Genomic DNA, 20939 nt, shown 5'->3' with positions numbered 1-20939 from the left:
GAAAGAAATTTAAAAACATAAGCACTGATACTGCAAAATATACTTAAGTACTGTAGCAGAGTAGAACATGGTTAAAATACAAAAAGAGTTTGAGACAAAACATGAAAACCTAAAAAATAATTCAATATTAAAGTTACATTTTTGATACACATAAATTTGCAGGCACTTCAGTTATCAGCTGCAATACACAATCATGTTTGTGTTTGTAGGCTTGTTTCATTTGCTTTCAAAAAACAGATTAAGAGATTTAGCTCGCAGTCTGGTAAACAATTCACTGGCTTGAGAGTTGGGAGCTACAAACTGAAAATAATATTTGTCTTGGTCTCCACTGAGGATCTTGGACAGAATGCAGCTCCAACATCTAAGTCATAAGTTGTGCAGCAGTAATAACTTTTATGTGATGTCAAACTACTGTCAATGTTTCACTCTCTGCTGTGATGTTCATTTGGGTTTAAAGCTACATGCGACTTTTGTTTGAAAATGAAAAACATTGGAAAGAAATGAAATAGTTTTGCAGAGTTTTCAGTTATGCAAATTCAAACATTGAGCAACAACAGCTGCATGTCGTCTATCAAATCTCGCTCTTCATATCTTAACAACACAATTTGACAGTTGAAGAATAGTAAGAAAAATGTCTGATTTTTCCTCTGATACAATTTAAATCTGCATGTTTAAGGGCCGTTTTGTGGAGTTTGTTTTCCCCAGATCCTGACTCCCTAAACAACATGTTTTTTTTCCTTTTCTCCTTCTTCTCTCATCCTTTTTTCTTAAATCTACTTCTCCACATGTCAGAAGTAGCCATTACTATTGAAAGCATTCTCTGGTACATCTAGAATTTAAAATATCTATACAGCCAGTGGAAATGCAACTAGAAACTAAAGTTTTCTTGTCAAGCAAATGAACAAACAAAGCAGAGCTGTGTGTGATGGTTTCCATCCTTTGCCATGCCCTGGCACAGGAATGTGATCTCTGAATCCACCCAGATCTCCTGTGGTGGACTGTGAACTGTGTGTGAACTCTCCGACCTGGTTAAGGATCATCAGCTCTCGCAGGTCTCACAGGACGTGAATCAAATCCTAGAAGAAAGACCTAAATAATCCCCAGAAATGATCGACCACTGTTTGTAGTGACGCCGTCTTTAAGCTGCTTACATGTCCAGAAACAATTGAAAAATGCTGGAAAGTTGTTATTTTACAACATTATAACAATAACCCCAGTATTAGAGGAATAACCTTTTTGGAATACACTTCTTATTTTATGTGGTGTTAGGAATTAACAGGCAAACAAGGGAATTTGCAGCTTTATTGACGCCTTCAGTAATTAACCAGTTTGTGGATTCAGTACTTAGCACTTTAGATTACAGCCAAATTCAGCAGACGTGTGAATTTATTATGTTTCCCTTCTTTCATCGCTCTCTCACCGTGTCCCTGCACCTCACGGCAAGCTGATCCAGGCAGAGGACACTGACTGGTCCTGGAAATCTGCCACGTGCAGGTGTCAAATGCAGGGCGGTGGCAGCGACCCCTCCTCTTACCACATAGCTGGTTCCAAAATAACCTCTGATGATGTGTCCCATGTTCATCACTGTCCTCCTTTCACACCTTACCATCGTTGCAGTTGTTTACCTCCAGCTCGGGTAACACTTGTTGTGCCTTGGTGAGTCTTGTGAAACCAAAGAGATGACCTGGAATTCAATCCTTTGACCCCTGTTTGAAAGGTATGTTTGTGACAAGGCTGCACCCAGATGATTTTACCTCCTTCCTCTTAAAATACCAGATATTTGTTTTGCTATTTTCATCAATTTATGGGCAAAAACAATGCAGTATCAACTGTCTTCAAAATAAATACAATTTCCAACTCATAAAAACCTCTGTTACAAGTTTAGAGTTCTTCTGTTTAGCAGTCTAGTACAAAACACGGCTGCACTTTGGACATGTGATCATATTTTATGTCACTCTCCACAAACTGGATTTACCATCTCAGTGTATAGTTTGACCCTGAATGGTGGGGGGAATGTGAGCCACAGTTGACACAAGGCAAACAGAGAACATATAATCAGAAACAAGGCCGTCTATAGAGCAAAGATAAAAGTGTGTATACACTACAATAAACTACAACAAGAAGGCAAATTTTCAAAGCAACCAAAAAATACAATGATCAGTAAATGTGACTACGAAGTACCCTGGAGTGACTTCACAGAGGAATAAAAATACTTTGGTTGCAGAAGCAGCAGTGTGGACCAAACAAAAGGTTATAGGACACAAGGTCAAGCTACCTTACGACCAGACAACTCTGACGCAAGAACGAACATTTGTTTTGACACACGGTTAAGTTAATTATTGATTTCAACCAGGTAAAGATTAGACTAAAACTGAGAAAAGTTCATTTCATGTCAGACTAAACAATAACTTAATGGACCAAGCCTTCTGAACCGCAACTTTAAAACCACAGCCTGTTTCTGCTGTACAAACGGAATATTTTGGCTTGAGCTTTGCTTCTTTGAGGTTTTTGGTTGCAAGGATCCAATTCCTCAAAGCACCATGTTGTTTTACATGGTTTAACTCTTTTCAGGTTTCCAAAGATCACATGAACCTCATTATTCATTATTCTGGGTTTGTTGTATTAACTTTTCGAGTGAGTCAACTCACCACATCACTGCAAATCAATTTCAAGCCTGGAGATCTAATGAAAGTTTGTGAAAAATGCACGAGTTGCTTGTTTCAGTTGAAGAGCTTAAATACATATATCACCAATAATGTTGGGAATTGTAGTGCACCTAAAAACACATGTTGATTTAAGACAAGTGTTTTTGAAATATATATTCTGGTATCACTTTAATTTCACACTTTAAGGTACACTAAATGTTGCTTAGCCTTTACTTCTTGCAAAGTTTTTGGATTATTTCCAGTAACGAGCTTCCAAACAAGCCTTTTTTTTTTTTTTTTTTTCAAAAAACCAAAACATTACAGAGGATGTTCTTGAAATTTGATGTTTGAGGATATTTTTTAATTTTCTCTAAAAATTATTGCAGAAAACTTTCTGGAAATGTTAATGGACGACATTGTTAGAACATTACGGCCTCTTGTTTTTGGAATCATTTTTGGGACAGATCCCAATTGTCATCGGATGGGAGCAAGCAGTGACATCCAGCATTTAAAAATCAAGCCAATGCAGAAATGCAGCAACCTGTAATTCATCGACTGTCCAGGTTGGCTGCAGAAGCCCCAGAAGTCATATACTCACCCATTCAAAAATACCAGTTGTTACAGCAGAGAAACATGTTTACAGGATAGTACAAAAAAGGAAATTGGTCTCAATGGCTCATGTGTTTATCAGCACCAAGTGTATGGGCAACCTGACTGACAGGCTGGTGCTGAGTAGCTGTTTGTCAGGAGGCTATTTGCCTGTATTTATGTTGACTATAGTACAATTGGAAGAGAGAAGTAAATGATTCAAAAATAAAGATTCTTTATTCTTTTGTGATATTGAAATATTGTCAGATAATCTTTGGTGCTTGAATTCTACTGGGAGAAAGGGAGGTCCAAGATGTCAAGACCCCATTGGGTCCAGACACTAGTGGTGGAGGCCAAAGTGGACGATGCTGTCTGGGCTGATTAAACTTTGAAGACTGGGGCTGATGATTGATTATGTCTTTGGAGGCTCATGGGATGAAAAGCTGATCTAACTGAAGAATGGGGATGACCGAAACTGCTGAAGATAAAACTGTGAAGAATCGAGTTGACCTGACGATGGTGCACGCTGTAATCTGATGGGATTAAGAAGGTGATGAAACTTCAAAAGGTTGATGGTGAAGGGGATATGGAGGGTCACACGCAACATTGCTAAATGGATAGATAAGACCAGATAGTGATTACAGGAAAATGAGTGAGCATGCATAGAGGATGGACTTAGTATGGCAATGAACAATAAAACCAGAGAGCAGAATATAGTCAACAGCATTTCCAGCACAACAACCAGAATCAACGAGCTCCCAAAGCCCCCTTCATTGACCAATGGGTTACATTATTTAGGCTTTGTCCGCTATTATTTATCCTCTTTGGGTGAGATGGTGGGGTACGTCGACGCATGCACACGGAGGACATAAAGGACCTGGCTGATAGGGGATTCAACCATGAATCTTGTCACCTTGAGGACACAACACTTACCACAGTGGAGGCCTGTTGATCTTCAGAACATGTTAACATCCTCAGATTATTCTATAGACAAAAGTTATCTCCTTTGATCACATCACACTATCATTTCAGTTGATCTCTATTAATTAATCATTAGCTAGTCTAAAACATTTTAAGAGGAATCAGTCTCAACCTACACTAACTCGTGATTACCTAGGAGATCTTTCCTCATTCAATGCTTAGGCCTACTGTGCACAATCTTGTGTACCTTTTTGTAAAGTGTTACTAGAGATTGGTATATTTAATCAAACATGTTGTTGTTGAAGTCTGTAAAGCATTAATCTGTTAACAAATATGCTCTAATTCAGTTGACAGTTAATTTTGATATCTAAAGATCAAATTTTGCTACGTTGACAGGTGTTGTACAAAAAACAACAAACATCAGCTTTTTTTCAATGACAATAGTTTGGAATTCTTATGATGACTTACATAACTCAAATTACACACGTCTGAACTGAAAATGTGCAAATAGTAGAAACTTTGTCAATATAGGCCTATCACCTCCCCCTCTGCAGTGTTTTCTCATTATTACAGCTTTTTACATACTTGTTAATATAACCATTTCAAGCTCCAACCAAAACTGTAGACACAAGCTACCCATCTGTCAGAACACCAACAAACAAATACGTCTTTCTGATTCATTTTTTAACCCTCCCACTGCAATGGCAAAAATCTTCACAATCCAAATCCAGTAAAAAATGTAATCCAAATGCATTACATCCATAAAGATCCATGGATCACAATTTAGCTGCTGTAAACTCTGACCTTTCAATTTACACCTCATTCGACCAATCATGACCTTTCATCCACTGTTCTTAGGCTACTACAGCCAATGAGAGCCTGAGTAGAAACAGGACACTCTTTGTTTCCCATCACTTTTACGAGTTACATTACATTACACATGATACAGATGTGTCAGCTGAACAAAGGGAGGACAACAGGGTCAACCCGTCTTGTCTCTTTAGAGCAAATGAGGTCAAAGGAATTGAGTTGGCAAAAACTAATTCCAAAATTGCTTGAAAGATACGTAATAAAACCCTAAATGTAATAGAACTTATTTTCTGATATTAATTCTTTAGATAAATGTGGACGTTAAACATTAATAAAAATTTGAACAGCAACAATTTATTGCAAATGGATTAAGGTTTGCATGACAACGTAACATATTATTGCTTTTCGTATCAAAGTACATCTTTAAAAAGCAAACTACTTTCTGCTGTTTCTCGAAACAACTGAAAACATTGAAGAACAAAAGCATTCAGGGTCTGGGGAGGAATCCAAGCAGTAAAACATCAAACGCCTTGCTGCAATATGATAAAAGCACAACATCTGCTGTGAGTGACGTTCACCATGCATTCCTGAAACAAACAGCACATATCTTTTAGCTGTCACAGTAAAGAGGAGCCATGTGAACCCTGCTGAGAGGGCCAGACATTTTCAGCTGGCTTATTATCTTAGCAACCGTAAACAGTAAAAAAAAAAAAAAAAAACTCTGACTGCAAACCCATACCATGGTGCTTTATTTGTTCCCCCATCTGTTTATTTTTTTAGATGTATTTTTTGTGTTTATTTCTGCCTTTGTGTTGGAGCACAGTACTTGGAAAACTATGGCATCTGAACATGGGGCGCATGACCAAACTACTTGGCCATGAGGGCCCTCCTCACAGGTTTTTTTGGACGGCAGATGTTTCTCTCTTAGAGCATAAATCACAGGTTGTTGAAGCAGCTTAAAAGGCTGGAAAAAACCCCCAAAGATTCCAAATGGTCTATAGTGAGAGGATAATGCACTATAGGCGTAACAGAGCCGTTTTCCTTCTACGTCCGATGGCAGTCACTGCATAGCTTGCATACTTACGGCAGGGTGTTGGATATGCTTTTTTAATGCAAACCCCTGCTAGAGGTCGAGGTCGGATCTGTAACAAGAACATGCTGTAAGGAAGGTTTTGCTTGTGAGGAGAAGTTTCCAGTACGAGAGAAAGCTGAGAGTGTAAATGTCTAACAAAAAATTAAGGACGATTAGTTTAGTACTACAGTTATGATGCGATTTAATTGTATTTTCTCCTTCCCTTTCCTCTGAATTTCAAAAGAAAAGTTGATCATTTACTGGTAATCACTTGGTCTTGTAATTTGCTATTTCTATCAAACATCTGCAATCAACAGGAGCTACCATATGTGAAGCACTTGCAAATGTTTATAGCAAATAACTTTGTTGTCCACTTACTTTTTTTAATGCAGAGAGCAAGGTGGATTTGATTTATGTTTTGAAACACAGGAGAGGATAACAGAAACATTTTTATGTTCTTGTTGCTGAAAGAAGGACTTTGGAAAGAAGTCGTCTTGTTTTATTATAATATATTTAGTGAAGTTAGAAGTGCCACATGTTACATGAGGCTCACTTTGGTATCTAATTACATACATACAGAAACATAAGAACACTGAACTGGAATCCAAACAACAAACGAGAACACAAACAACAAAAACACAACTGACATAATTTGCACAACAATGAACAAAACCCATCATAAGAAACCAACAACATAAGTGAGACCAGAGAACATGAGGTATAAGCTGATGTAAGCAATAAAGGGAGCGATAACCAGGCGCATATGAAAGTGTTTACATTAAAATGCCCCTTCTTAGAAATGACTTTTCCTTTGTTTTCATTGTGATATAGGGCAAAATAAATAAGTGGAGCAAGTTGCCCCGTTTCTGTCAGGAACCACTATCATTTTTATACATTCCCTAAGTTGAAATGATCTGCAGCATTTGTCTTTGCCTTGCAAAAAAACACAAAAAAAGAGGTGAAAATGTCAGTTGTATAACCTCAGCAAACTAGTCACATTGTTCTCTGTCCTCAGGGCTCTGTGTTCCCTGTTTCCCTCTCTGAAGTATGCAGACCTCTGGCATCTTCAGTCCTGCTGCCAGCTCCACTTAGACTGTCGGATTTATACCACTGTACCAATATGAGACAAGATTAACCTATACATTTTTTAAAGGTTACTGGAGTTACAATATTCACACGTCACATCTAAATTAGCAGATGATAAGCATTTCAGTCTCATGACGAGCCATCAGTGACTTAACCCTGCAACTAAACCGTAATTATTAATGAAGCTCTCTGTTCACTATGAGCCTGATCATTAGACCTTAAACGTCAGCAACCACTCTGCAGGTTCAGGTGCACTCACTTAATATAACTTTAGCAAAGCTGTGCAACCTGTAGATGATAAGTGGTCAACAAACTGTTCTTATAACATGCTTTAATGATCCTAGCAGGCATGTATTAGTCCCGCCATAAATAGGCAATCTAAAACAATCTACTACAGTAGGTCTCAAAGGGGAGCATCTATATTTACACAAAAAAGGGTGGTTTCATTTTTCTCATATAGAGGCACAATAAAAAATACAATAATTATTGTGCAGGGAGTACAATGCTTTTTCTGTGAAGGTCAATATATTAAAAGGGAAGCAGTCTCTTGGCACTCCTAAACACACCTGAAATATCATCAAAACTACAAACCCATGTTTTTGCCAAGCCTACTGAAAATGCATCTTTTTTGCGCTGTGTTAAAAAAGCCATGTCAATTTGACATTAAAGGGAAATTCCTCTTATTGTCGATGTGAATGTTGCTGGTTTATCAAGCCATTAAAAGCAATACATTTCTCAATATGTGCTTCACTGACAGACATGCTGGTTTTTTTAGACGCGTCCACAACATGATGTATTGCACATGAGCAGCTGCAGCCCAAAAATTATACTCAAAAATGTGCCATGTTTGTAATATCTTGTGCACTCTGATGGTTTAACTCCAACTCTGGCCTTCAGCTGCAGATTATACCCTCTCCACCCATCTTACTTTTTTCTTTTAAGATTTCAGCATATAAAAAATAGATAAATAAATAAAATACACTTGATGAATTACAGTTTAATTCGAAACCTGGAATTCTTGACCAAACAACCACATTTTCTCCTGGGATTAATTCTTATTCTGGTGAAATCGGTATGGAGAGATTGAGAGGAACAACTCCAATGTTTTTCTGGAGTTGGCTGGAAAAGCCCAAGCAGTGTTTTTCTCATGAAATATATTGGAGCTGCAGTCAATAAAAGGGGTACTTTTTTGTTTTGAAAAGGCATTTCATGTTGCATAATATCAAACACAGTTATACAAACAAATAGCCCTTCAGTTCATGAGCGCAGGGTGTTCTGTTACCACCAGGGATACTTTGGAGAACTGCAAGGGCTTATGGAGATTTGATCACAATATTAAATCAAAAAGTGTAGAAGTGGGACCCAGGGGTGCATTCAGCAAAAAACTGGAAACATAAAACCTACAGAAAACCTTGTATCCTGTCGTGCACATTTATGTTGACAATCAATCTTTTCATTAACTTGCCAATGTATTGATACTCACATTGCTCTATGGGAGCCTTTTCTCTGTTTTGTGTCTGTAATGCGTTTAGGGCACCCTGCAGGAAACTGTTGAGCTAAAAAACAGTTTTCCGTTCTTTTTCCGCGACCAAATTTTCCCAACTATCCTAAAGGGGCATTTTCAGAAGAGGCACCCGGGATTACATTACAAACACACCACAACTCCTGTTCCTGGGCAGCCATGCCTCCTACCCCCCATCCACCACCCTCTCAGAAGCTTTGCTGTAAAACAACAGGGGGATCCATCATGGTGACACGGTGAGCCCTGGTACTTTTCCACAGACGGGTACTTTGAGTGTTGCATTATGTTTAAATTAACTCTGCACATAGATTCCTATGTCCTACATGCACAAAAAGTTAGTTAAATTAGTACAATTGTTATAATATAAGTGATAAATGACAATTCTACAACAACAAAAAGTAAAGTAAAAACCTAAAAAGAATTGAAAAGGTGGGCCACAACTTGTTGTTGCACTAAGTATTAATGGTAAATAGTCTCTGTCTGTCTTTTTAAATTAACACCCTCAAAGTATTTGCTTGCCTTCCAGGCCACACACAGTGACTGATTCCTGTTCATATGTCTGGATGCACTGATTGCTTCTTACAGATGTTCCTTTTTTTCTGCATGTACAATCCATTTGGCCACTTATAACTGAGGATGCATTCTTTGCTTTAGTGCAACAAAGCTACCATTCATGTGTTTGCCTCTTTATACAGGGCTGGAACACGAGGGACTTGAGTCCTCAAATGACCAAAACCCAATGATATGATCCAAAATTGGGGATTAATGAATTCAGCGACGTTAGGAAACTTTGAAAGTTTGGCCTACTTTTTGTTTCAATAAATGCCGCCAGGAGCTGTCTGTACAGAGTCAGTGTTGCACCACATGCACTCCTGAAAACCATAAGAAATTGTATTTCTCAAAGTTAATCTTAAAGTCAGATAATGCGGTTGGTAGTTGATTTTTTCTTGTATGCATACACCTCAATTGGCCCCAAACTGGCCAAGGCATTATGCATTTGCTCCAAAGTTTCTGCTATGTGCTTTGACTCAGAACTTGAACAGCTTAAATGCTTAGAAGACAGAAGAAGACAAAACAAGTCAACAGTAACAACACAAAGACTGCTAGAGTAAAGAGGTACGAAATGTATAGAGCTGTGTTGTCCATGTTTTCATATGAGTTTGCTTCTTGCTGACTTGTCAGTTGTTTGGTATGTGACATAATAGGAAATGTCCAATAGTAAGTAGACAAAAAGGCCTTAAAGGAATCTGACAATAAATCGATGTTCCCCTAATGTTTGTGTAATGGGACAGGGACAGTAGTCCTATGGCCTAAAAAAGCTTTAACTGTAGCTCAATAGATATGCTATCTTCCTTTCCACAACTTCAAAATCTCAAGCTAGGAAGAAAAAAAGTGATGGATACTTATGAGATAAGTGTATCCACTCTGTCTTTTGCCTTCTCCCTTTTCAGAAAATGTGTTTTTACACTCCCACAGCCAGGTGTTTGTTCTGCCCTCAGAGTCCGCCTTCTCACTGTAAACAATAGAACATGGAGCGAGAAAGCCCAAACCACCCAAGCCCTTGGGGTATTATCAGACACATCTTATTTGCTTTAAAAGCTACAGACACAGAAACAGCACATTCTAATTTTTTTTTAACAAGAAACTTTACAGACATTCTTTGGAGGAGCACTGAGACTTATTCAAACTGGTTGAAAATGAGTATGATATGTGACCTTTAAAGTAAGTTTTTTTTTGGCTCTTTCGGATTACGTCACAAGCTTTGAGAGGAAACTCGATTGTCTGACATGAAACTGCAGAGGCTCATCCTCTCTCTCTCTGTCGCTGAGCCCAGTTGGGAAACCACAGACATGAAAGTCATGAAGAGCAAAGTTCCTGTTTGATGGCGAGGCAGCAAACAGTTTGCATATGAAACTCATCTTAGGGCCTTATTTCGCCACATCAGAGGACATACAGATGTTATTTATTCTGAAATACTGAGACAGAGTTGAGATGTGTCAGCGGGCAATCTATACTGATAACTTTAGGTTTCAGTGGCTGTTTAAAAATATATGCCAGAGAATTTCCTCATAAAAAATAGCAGGGATGAAAATGACTTTAACCAAAATGCTATCAGTTGTACGGGTTGCCATCTGATGCAGTTTGGCTTCATTATGAGGGCTGTTTTGTGTGTTTAGGCCATTTTTTTCAGTGTCAAAAAGGACAGTACTTCTTTTTTACAAGTTATCTCTTTTTGATAACATTTTTAAAATATCAGCAAGTTGTACATTTCCACCTATTAGTTTTTAAAGTGTTTATGTTTACACACAGCTTACTTGTTTTGTTGAACAAAATGATTGACAGTTTGACATCACGGTATATTCAGGGTCGGGTGGAATTCAACATTACTATGAAACGATGACAAAACGCCTGCGGTAAAGATGTACTTTTCAGTAAGTCCCACACACACTGTAGGAGCGCAGTTCAAAGATCCCCATTTTTAAAACATGCATGCATTGGTATTCAGTGTTTCGTGGCTTATGAGCATCAACAGCTGCTCAAACATGAAATTAAACTCAGTGCTAAAAATTAATCTAAATGCCTCTTGTTAACAAACAAGCGAGCTATGAAGTACACATATTATTTATGTCGTTTGTTTTGTATGTAAACAAAGATAAACAGAAAATCCTTGATAAGTGATTTTTCTTTTCCATGCTTCTCACCAAATTCAAGTGCACACTCCGAGTTGAACAGAAACTGACACGTCCTCTCTCCTTCCTCAGGCTATGAAAGTGCAAAGGCTGAGCTAGTTTTTGTCATATTTTACTGACTTGACCTTTGATCTTCTGTCAGACAACCATGTGCCTGGGTCATGTTTTGGGATAGGCACGTTGATATCCGTCTGCATCTCGCCCTCAGGGTCAGAGAAGTTCATGAAAGGGGGAGGGGAGAACGAGAGGAACAGCAACAAATTTGTTCCAGGGTTGACTGGCAAAATCCCAAGTAGCGTTGTTGTTTTTTAAAGACATGCATTCTAAAGACGGGCCCAGCAGAAAATATGAACGAGACATCTGTGTGATGTTTGGGTAACAGGCAAAAGAGAAACATTTTGAATCTGCTGCTTTAGTGTCTTTTACATCTGTTTTGAGAAATTCCTCCATTTCCACTTGTTTATCTATTCTAGTTACTTTTAAATTTGTCTCTGTAATATTGCAGATATTATTACTTTTGCAGATTTAATATTTTCCCAGACCACTGACAGTAAAACAGTAAGTAAGTTTGTTTAAGTAAAACAAACTTAAAACAGTTAAATATTCACTCAGTGCAGTGATCAAAAACGCATAGGCTTTGTCCACAACCAATACTCATGAATCTGAGTTTATCTGGACACATTGTGTTGTCCAGTTCGACTTATGTACTTCACATTGACAACGCAATGTCCTGGTACTTTCTGTTACTACATCATATGCCCCCAAAAAACAGCTTTCTTTGTTAAAGAGGAAGACTCGACAGACAGCACTAATAACAGACATGGTGCTCTGATTGTCGTTTATATTTCTGCCACTCACTGACCAATGTTAACCTGCTGGATTAAGCTTTTTATTGAAAAACATTCACATGTCTATAAAAACAAAGGTTTTTGCAGATGAAGCTGTTTTCATGAAAAAACAAAAGTCAGACCTCAATGCATAAATACAACCTGATAAGACATAACATTTGTGCAAAGCTGAGGAGGAGTACCATGTTTGTGTGATCATCTGTATATATCTATACCACACACAGCAGTTTATGTGCCACTGGTATCTGTTTGTCACTGCAGTGAGATCGTGAAAATGTTAAAGGTAGCTGCCCTGGTTAATGCAAGGAATAGGCGGTCTTATTGATTCTTTTCAACCTATTGCCTGAATAATAATGCATCAAAAGAGGAAATCAGAGGTTTTTCATCTGCATTGTCTCTTCTAAAGACCAAACAAGCGTTTGTCTCTAATCGTTAGAAAATATCTGTTCTTTCAGAGGATGTGAAGGCGAACAACCCACAGAAAGTTGGGCCACTAAAGATAACCGCGGGGGAAAAAATGAAGAGTAAAAACATTAACTACAAATAGACCTCTTTGTTGCCATAGCACCTGCGCAGCTGTAATTTAGACCTGTTGAGCAGCACATTTAGTTCTCATGAGGTAAGATGAAGTCTGAGAGCCAACCTTCTAAGCAACACATACAGTATGTCGAGAAAATAAAACATTTAGATTCCTTTGTTGTAGGGATTTAATAACATATAGAAAGGTAATCTATTATTTATTATAACCCTCGAATTGTGATCTGAATTATCTCTACTAGATTCAGTTTTAATTTTTACTTATTCTTTTATAAACTGTTAAAAACAGAGATATGAACTGTATGCAGAGTCACAATTAATAATTCTCAATTCCTACAGTTTTGTTGGCTCTAACCTGCCTGATAATGGCAAGGTAATGGCTACCTTGCTTAAAAGGTCATTTCCATTAAATGAAAAACAGCCTTAAAAAATCCAACCATTTTTAACCATTCCTTTAGACAGAAGCGGCTTAAAGAAGATGTGAAAAAAAACTATGTTCAGTAACGATGGCATATAAAGAACATGTTTCTATTAAAATCATTCTAACAATAGTATACTTTATAAATGGTTAGATAGAGTCTGATCACTCACTGTGGGACAAAGAAAAGGATTCCTATCACATTAAAAATTTAACACTCAACACACCTGGCAGGAGAGCTGATGTTTTGTAAACATTGAGGAAATAGAGAAAGGTTACACCTTCAATGGACAAGGAACTAGTGAGAAGTATTACTGAAGGAGCACAGAGATGATTCATAACTAGGTCATAATTAGTGCTGCTGTTGTGCAAGTTTTCAGCAGAGTTCTTAAGAAAGTTGTGAGTCAGTGTCATTGCACTGGTGCATAACAAAAATACTTACAGTCGGCCTACTCTGTTCTTAATGTGTCATTATTTTATTCATGTTGTTTACTACAAACAGTACTTAACCTGTTATTATCTGGCCGTTAAAGTGCAGCCCGTTTTATTGTTGACTAATTGGTTGTTTAGTAGGCTACCGACAACTTCATATTGATGTATGCTACAGCTGTGGAGGAAAGCCAGGAAGTGTGAAAAGTTAAAACAGTTATATGAGGGCCTTTTAGAGAGTATAGGAGAGATTAACAAACACTTTCTGAAGCATTTTAAAATACAAACTCGTACAAATTCGTACTTGTACAAAATCTACACAAACTGAGCTTTGAGGCCACTTGTGGCACAATCATTTATCAGTATATGATTTCCCAAATACTTTACACGTTTTACACAGCTTACACTGAAATCAACTAAGCAACTTTAACAGTATAATTACTTTTTCAAAGAAGAGGCAGCATGTCAAATGAAAGGCACGACCGGAGCATGTGAAATCAAACACACATGGCAGCTTAATGTTCTATCTACTTAAACTGGATATTCTCAATTATTATAAAATAGAATGACTGACTTTTTTCTACTCATGGAGGAGCCTCAGGCAGGCGCACTGAGAGCACAGTCTCTCATATTCCCCACAGTATTTATAACTTGGTCAGCTGACCTTGCACTTGGACACATCCACTAGACTGGGAGATTAATCCACTTCGAAATAAACAAATTAACAGATAAAGTCTTACAAATAGCACACATTCATCCCACAAAATGCGTTAAAGTGTGAGTAATAATGTTGCCCCCGTGTGTTAAAATGTTCAGTCTTTGACGGTACAACACTGAAATAGTGCAATAGGACTGTGAAGCTCCCCCACCTCACAGATAATGGTACGGCCCTGTGTTGAAATTCCGAGAATTGAGCTGCTCTGTTTCTTAGAACTGGATTCTCAGAACTGGTGATCAACAGAGTTTCGAGGAAACTTTTACAAGGTGACTTTTTTTTCCTTCCTATTTTCTCAGCATTAGGTCAGGAGTGTGGAGGCTGATCGCAGGCACTGTTTCTGTGGCTCCTGGACTGGATTCTTTATTTTCAATATTTGCAGTATCTTGTGTTTCTCTTAGTTAAAAGTGAATTAACAGACTGAACTATGAAAGTTTATTCTGAGAGGTGCTCTGGCTGTCTTTTAGAGGGAAGTGCGACGTGTGTGCGGATTTAATGTCAACAAACTTGTGCGATAACTCGGTTAAAAACAATTTGGCGATTTGACAGTCGTACATAATGTGGGCTCATTAGTAATCGCATTTGTTTTACCGACGTCTTCGACATCTATATTTGAACCACTGTTTTGGAAGTTATGAAAACCAACGAGACGCGCAATAGTTGCGCAACTGGATCGGTCGGTCTGCTTCTTGTTGTTTTCTCTCTGCGCAGTTCTCTGGTCGACAAACAGTCTTTTCACTTGACTTTGTGCCTCCAATACAGAGCTGAACACCTACTATTACAACCTTTAATCGACTAAATGATTTAAACAACATATGTAAACAACAAGAGAGTCCCAAAACGACATGATAGTTCAACTTTATTTATGACTTTGGAAGGACTTGTGCTGGCCTGCTGAGCGAGCTTCAACTATCCAACCACTCCTTAAAAATCACATCCTCCTATTTGAATCGTCTCTATTTAGTGTAATTGGCTTAGAAGTAAGTGGCGCGATTAGTTTAGCAGAAGGGGAGTAAATACTAATGGGTTAACAGAGTTGGGTTCTACTTATATCGGGGAACAGGAAACCTCTCTGTGTACTGGCAACCTAATCTGAGCAGTCAGGACGGAATGTGCTCAACGTCAAACACGTTTCAGGCTGCAAGCTGCCAGCTCTGAGCACTTTGATACATTATGTTCATCTGTGATAGATGTGAGATAATCTGACATTAAGACAACTTTTTAACATCATAGGTCATGATTGCATTCACATTTATTGGCGTTTTTTTTGTCACAAATTGTATTTCTTTTCAAAATTATGAAAAACTTTATTCCGACTTTATGCAAAAGCAAATTAACTACAAATATCAGTTTTTAATAATACCTTGTGAAATGACCTATTTAACGTTTCTATTCTATGATATAACACTGTGAATGAAGTCAATTCGAGTGTAATGGATTAAAGAGGTTTAGGAGGAGAAAACATACCTTTTACTTTTCTCTTTACAATGACGCCTCCTCCTGATAAAACGCAGTCAGGACACTTGTTCTGTTTTCAAAGATTGTTTGGATTATCCAGTTAGTTTCCACTGATAGTGTCAGTGAGGTGGTGAAATACAATTAATTAATTTATTAAACATTTAATTTTGATCAATTAGAACTTGTTACAGCTATAAGCAGTGCTCGACTTTTGTTCAAATTTGGTATTTTTAAAATGATTTGCTTAGTTTAGTAGAATGTTGAAAATCCCATCTAGACTGCAAATAAATGTAACCTATTTATTTTTATAGATACTTGATTAATCCCTGAGTGAAATTCTGGTTTTACTGTGTTACATGCTTCTCACACACATTGGCCCAAATCACACGTATGCACAAACAGGACCTGTGGACACGCATTAGTGGAGAAATGTCAGAGTGGGGCTGCTACACAGCTGTTGGGGATTCAGTGCCTTGTTCAAAGGTGCTTCGGCAGTATACCATCACCCTTAATTGACATATCTAATGACTAATGAACAGTTTTCCAGTGAATATGGTCTTCCTATGCTGGTATCAGTGGTGATATCCTCACATTGCTATGTTTCTACCCAGACTAAAGGGTGCATATCTGTGTTGTTTACCTTTTATTTGGCAGTGTTTTTTTATTGTTTTTTTTTATTTCTACTCTCATTCAGGTTTCGACAGCATGGCCACGACTACGAATGGCTGCATTCAATTCACCCGCCATGCATGCGATGTCTTACTCAACTTTAACCGCCTCCGCAGCAGGAACATCCTGACTGATGTCACCATACAGGTGGCTGGACAGCAGTTTTGTGCTCATAAGGCCATCTTGGTGGCCTGCAGGTATGCACAACCATAACATCTGGCACAGTGATAATAAATGTCAACTATTTATGGAAGCATATTTCATACTTTTTTAATTCAGTCACTTATTTAACCTGACAGCCACATGATTTTAGTTCAGACCTCATCCCAAATAAATAATTTCTAGGAGTTAATGAATCTCAGATGTGCTTATGTTTAACACTGCCAATGCCTTTTTTTCTCTTACAGTGGCTTCTTTTATTCTGTGTTCATGGATCCCAAGAACGGAAACCTCAGTGCCATAAGCTTAGACCCCAAAGTGGACCCCAAGGGTTTCTCAATCCTCCTGGACTTTATGTACACGTCCTGTCTGAATCTGAAGGATAGTCTGGCCATCGCGACTATGAACACAGCTGTCTACCTCCAGATGGAGCATGTGGCGGAAACCTGCCACAGGTTCATCAAGTCCAGGTAGAGAAAAACAGCAAAACACTCTTATGTTGAATTTTAAACAAAAAAAGGTTTGAGTTAAATACTTTGTTTCACCTGTTTCCACAGAAATCAGACTCTTAACATTTCGATTGAGGAGGTACAGATGAACTCATTATGTCTGCCTGAGGAGAAGCCAACTGCTGAAAAAGAGCAAGACTTTAGACACATTCACACATCAAACTCCTCCTACATCCCCAATGTTTTCAGGGGAATCAACACCTCCGGCTCCTATCACGTCTATGGTGACCCCCAGGTCCCTTCTGTGCAGCTTGAAGTTCCCCACAAGTCCAGCAACCTTACCAGAGGAGGGGCTTTGCCCGAGAAACAATGCTCCCAGGTGGCTCCCTGTGAGTCCAACATCATCATCTCAAACCCTGTGACATCCCACCCCAGTTTCCCCACCACCATTATGAGACCGGCAGGAGCTCAAGAGATTCAAAGGCCTGCTACACCCATAGAGGAAGACAGCATTCAGCACCCACAAAGCAGCTGCCTCAGATTGTCTCCAGGTTTTCTCAAAGGTGTGATCAGTAGCCCTCAAAGTCCCCTGAGATCTGACTGCCATCCCAACTCGCCAACTGAGTCCAACAGCAGCAGAAGCGCCAAACTAAGCCTTCATCAGTCGCCTGACTGTACTCTAAGTAACACCAAGGCTCGCAACTGGAAAAAGTACAAGCTGATTGTTATGAACCAAACACCCAACGAGAAGGAGAAGGAAGTTCGTGGAGGCGGCCCTGAAGCTGAAGCCATCACCATGTCCCCAACACTGAGCCCATATAGTAGGGAATCTGGGGGAAACAGCGATGGTCAGACAGAAGATGGAGCCAGTGAGCACAGAGAGGACATCTTCATGTTTCAGAGTTCGGACAGCTTCAGCAGCAGTCCCTGCAGCAGCCTCAGGTAAGGACTAAAATTTAAGCTAAATATATTTGCAAAGAGGAAAAAAATTATAAAAAATGCAATTAATTGAAATGCCTTTTGTGTGCAGCCAGCGCAGATGCTCCTCCTGTGGCTGTGACAGCCCTCGATGTATAGACATTGGTCATCTCTCTCCTGACTCATACAGCAGAGAAGAAGCCGCCGTACTACACTCGGAGTGTTCCTCCTCCAATGGTGGTAAGTGGAGTTAACATGTACCCTGCCAGGAATCTGTACTGTAGTTTAGTTCATTTTTTTTCACATCAAAATCACAGAGGTTAATTTATTCCTGCTTTTTTTTCTCTCCAGAGAACAACACACACTTCTGCAATGGCTGTGACTCTAAGTTCATAGAAGAGGACTCCCTCAAAGACCACATGGTCCAGGTCCACAGTGATAAGCCGTACAAGTGCGACTGCTGCCAGGCCGCCTTCCGCTACAAGGGCAACCTGGCCAGCCATAAGACTGTTCACACTGGTAAGTTTCAAATCCTACTGTGGCATTTAAAAGTCCAATTGCATAAACATCTTTTGATATGACTCTTTCATTAATTCCTAAACCTCTTGCTGTCAACATCCAGGTGCAAAGCCATACCACTGCAATATCTGTGGTGCTCAATTTAACCGACCAGCCAACCTCAAGACGCACACGCGCATCCATTCTGGAGAGAAGCCTTACAAGTGTGAAACCTGCGGCTCCAGATTTGTCCAGGTGAGGAACAAAAATGGCAAGAAATCCTTACAAAAGTCAGCCTGCTGCCTTCAAGTATGTGTATTTCTAATACCAGTTGTCATTTCCTCTCCAGGTGGCCCATCTTCGCGCTCATGTGTTGATCCACACCGGAGAGAAGCCGTATCCGTGTGAGATCTGCGGCACACACTTTCGCCACCTTCAGACACTCAAGAGCCATATGCGCATTCATACGGGAGAAAAGCCTTATCATGTAAGCATCCTACTCTTTATCCTCTGTGTCTTTTAGCCTCAGCCATGAGCTATAGCTGTGCTTGATAAAAAAACCTTCTAGTTTATTGTTTTGAATTATTCAATTTTTTCTTTCCATCAGTGTGAAAAATGTGACCTCCACTTCAGACACAAGAGTCAGCTGAGGCTTCACCTTCGGCAGAAGCACGGCGCCGTCACCAACACCAAGGCCCAATATCGAAGGACTCCCAGTAACATACTTACTGGCCTGATGAGCTCGTGCTGAATTCCTTCTCTGTGCCATTTGCCTTTTGCATCGGCCACCATGTTGTCAAAAGATTTTTATATTTTACAAACAAGTACATAAATATATGTAGTATATGCCTTGTATGCATTTGTATGTGATGCCCATTACTTATTGTAAGCACTTTGGTATTTCAAAGAAAGTGTATGCTTTCGCTGTGAATGTCTAACAGAGTGCATATTGTGAATGTGAGCAGGTAATTCTCCGTTTGGCCAATCACATATCAGTATGTCAGCGTTATAGGACAGTCCTCTTTCTCGTTTAGATAGAGAATCACTGTTCCAGTTCTGCTTTAGCTACTGGTATGAATTAATCAAGTTACAGTATGTGCTCACTGTTCATGTTTCCTTGGTTTATTTTTGTAAATAAGATAATATATATTTTCAGATTGCCATCTGCTGGCAGAGTACAAATATATTGATGCAGAGTTTTGTTTTTTCTTACATAAAGTTCATAACACAAGGGCTTGTTATTTTGTGTTTGATAGTTTGTGGTACATATTGGAATATGAACAGATTGTTTCCCTTTTAAAAATGCTACATATTTTATTTTTTTCAAGCATTTCACTTGATATTTTCGTATTTATATTCCTTTCTTTGCTTTATTTTAACACATTTTGGTGCTGGAATGATACATCCACATGATCATTGAAGTTTGATTGTATTTGAGCTAACTGTATTATAGTGCACTTGTACAAACCAGTACAGTATATTCAAAGTGCCTTACGTTCACATGACTTCTCTTGTAGCTACCTTCCTGACATGTTAGTGTTATATATGATTAAGTTCACATTCGGTACATTGCTCTTGTGTCATGTACAGGTGTGTCAGGTACTGCTAATCATGTAGCTAATGATCTGTTAAATGTAGCTCTTTGAACGCGGATACACCAGGCCCCAAGCTGAAAAATGCTCAGGAAAATATGTCAGCTAATGTCTTTGTAACTGCAGAGAATATATACGACATGAAAATAAATCATACACTATGACTGCTGCATGATTCAGTTTTTTCATGTTCGATAGTTTTCACAAAGTACACATTTTATTTAAGAGAATTTTATACTAATGTGCAGCTGTAAGGAGGAAAAAAACTAAATTAAGCTGTTCTGTTGCTCCCCCTGGTGTTCACTCCTATGAATGATCATTAATTCTCTTTTTGAATACATACAGTACGTACCTGTTGTACCTTCTTAATGTCGGTATATTAATATAAGTTTAAAATGTTTTTAGTAAGCACTGATTTAACATCAGTCTCATGGTCTCGTACGAGTGGAGGTTTATGAATTATTTTGTTAGATGTATCTGAGCTGCCAAAAAATTATGTACACTTTTAAAGCATTAAGTGAAGGGAATCATCTGAACATTAAGCGAGCTCAGCTAGTTAACAATACTTATCTGTTCAATAATGATCTCCGTTAAATAAGAACAACGTTAAATGTGTTCTTTGCAGACAGAAAAAGTAACCAATGTTTCCTTGGCAACTGGGACAGTTACTCCTTTTCAAATTATAGCGAAGTCCAGCGCCCCCTGGTGGCTGATTCGACAAAACGCTAATGAAAGGTGTAGATTTCGTAAAAAAAAATAGAATGAGATAATAAGGTAATTAATCTTGATACAATAAATAAATAAAAAACCCTTTCATATGATTGACAATAGCACTATAAATCTATAGGTCTGCTATGTTTACAAAGTTGGTTTTCAAAATATGTACCTCATGTACACTACATAAATAATCAAGCA

General features: G+C 38.6%; 1 protein-coding gene across 1 annotated transcript; it reads left to right on the top strand.

Annotated features, from left to right (window-relative positions):
• The first annotated feature begins 14449 nt into the window (after nucleotides 1–14449).
• Nucleotides 14450–20188, top strand: bcl6ab (BCL6A transcription repressor b). Its single transcript, XM_079347889.1, has 9 exons — nucleotides 14450–14550; nucleotides 16434–16605; nucleotides 16816–17037; nucleotides 17125–17958; nucleotides 18047–18174; nucleotides 18286–18453; nucleotides 18557–18687; nucleotides 18782–18919; nucleotides 19040–20188. The coding sequence occupies exons 2-9, from the start codon at nucleotides 16445–16447 to the stop codon at nucleotides 19181–19183; spliced, it is 1926 nt and encodes a 641-aa protein (XP_079204015.1). The 5' UTR covers nucleotides 14450–14550; nucleotides 16434–16444; the 3' UTR covers nucleotides 19184–20188.
• Nucleotides 20189–20939: the final 751 nt, after the last annotated feature.

The sequence above is a fragment of the Symphodus melops genome (genome assembly GCF_947650265.1).
Source record: "Symphodus melops genome assembly, chromosome: 7".
NCBI classification, from domain to species: domain Eukaryota; kingdom Metazoa; phylum Chordata; class Actinopteri; order Labriformes; family Labridae; genus Symphodus; species Symphodus melops.
This window is presented reverse-complemented; position numbering and strand designations above follow the sequence as displayed.

What these genes read in the sequence shown, in the direction of transcription:
- bcl6ab (XM_079347889.1), top strand. Translation starts at nt 16,445, where the DNA reads ATGGCCACGACTACGAATGGCTGCATTCAATTCACCCGCCATGCATGC. An exon ending in CCATAAGACTGTTCACACTG is followed by an intron (nt 18,454 to 18,556) that starts GTAAGTTTCAAA and finishes GTCAACATCCAG; the next exon opens with GTGCAAAGCCATACCACTGC. An exon ending in GCGGCTCCAGATTTGTCCAG is followed by an intron (nt 18,688 to 18,781) that starts GTGAGGAACAAA and finishes TTTCCTCTCCAG; the next exon opens with GTGGCCCATCTTCGCGCTCA.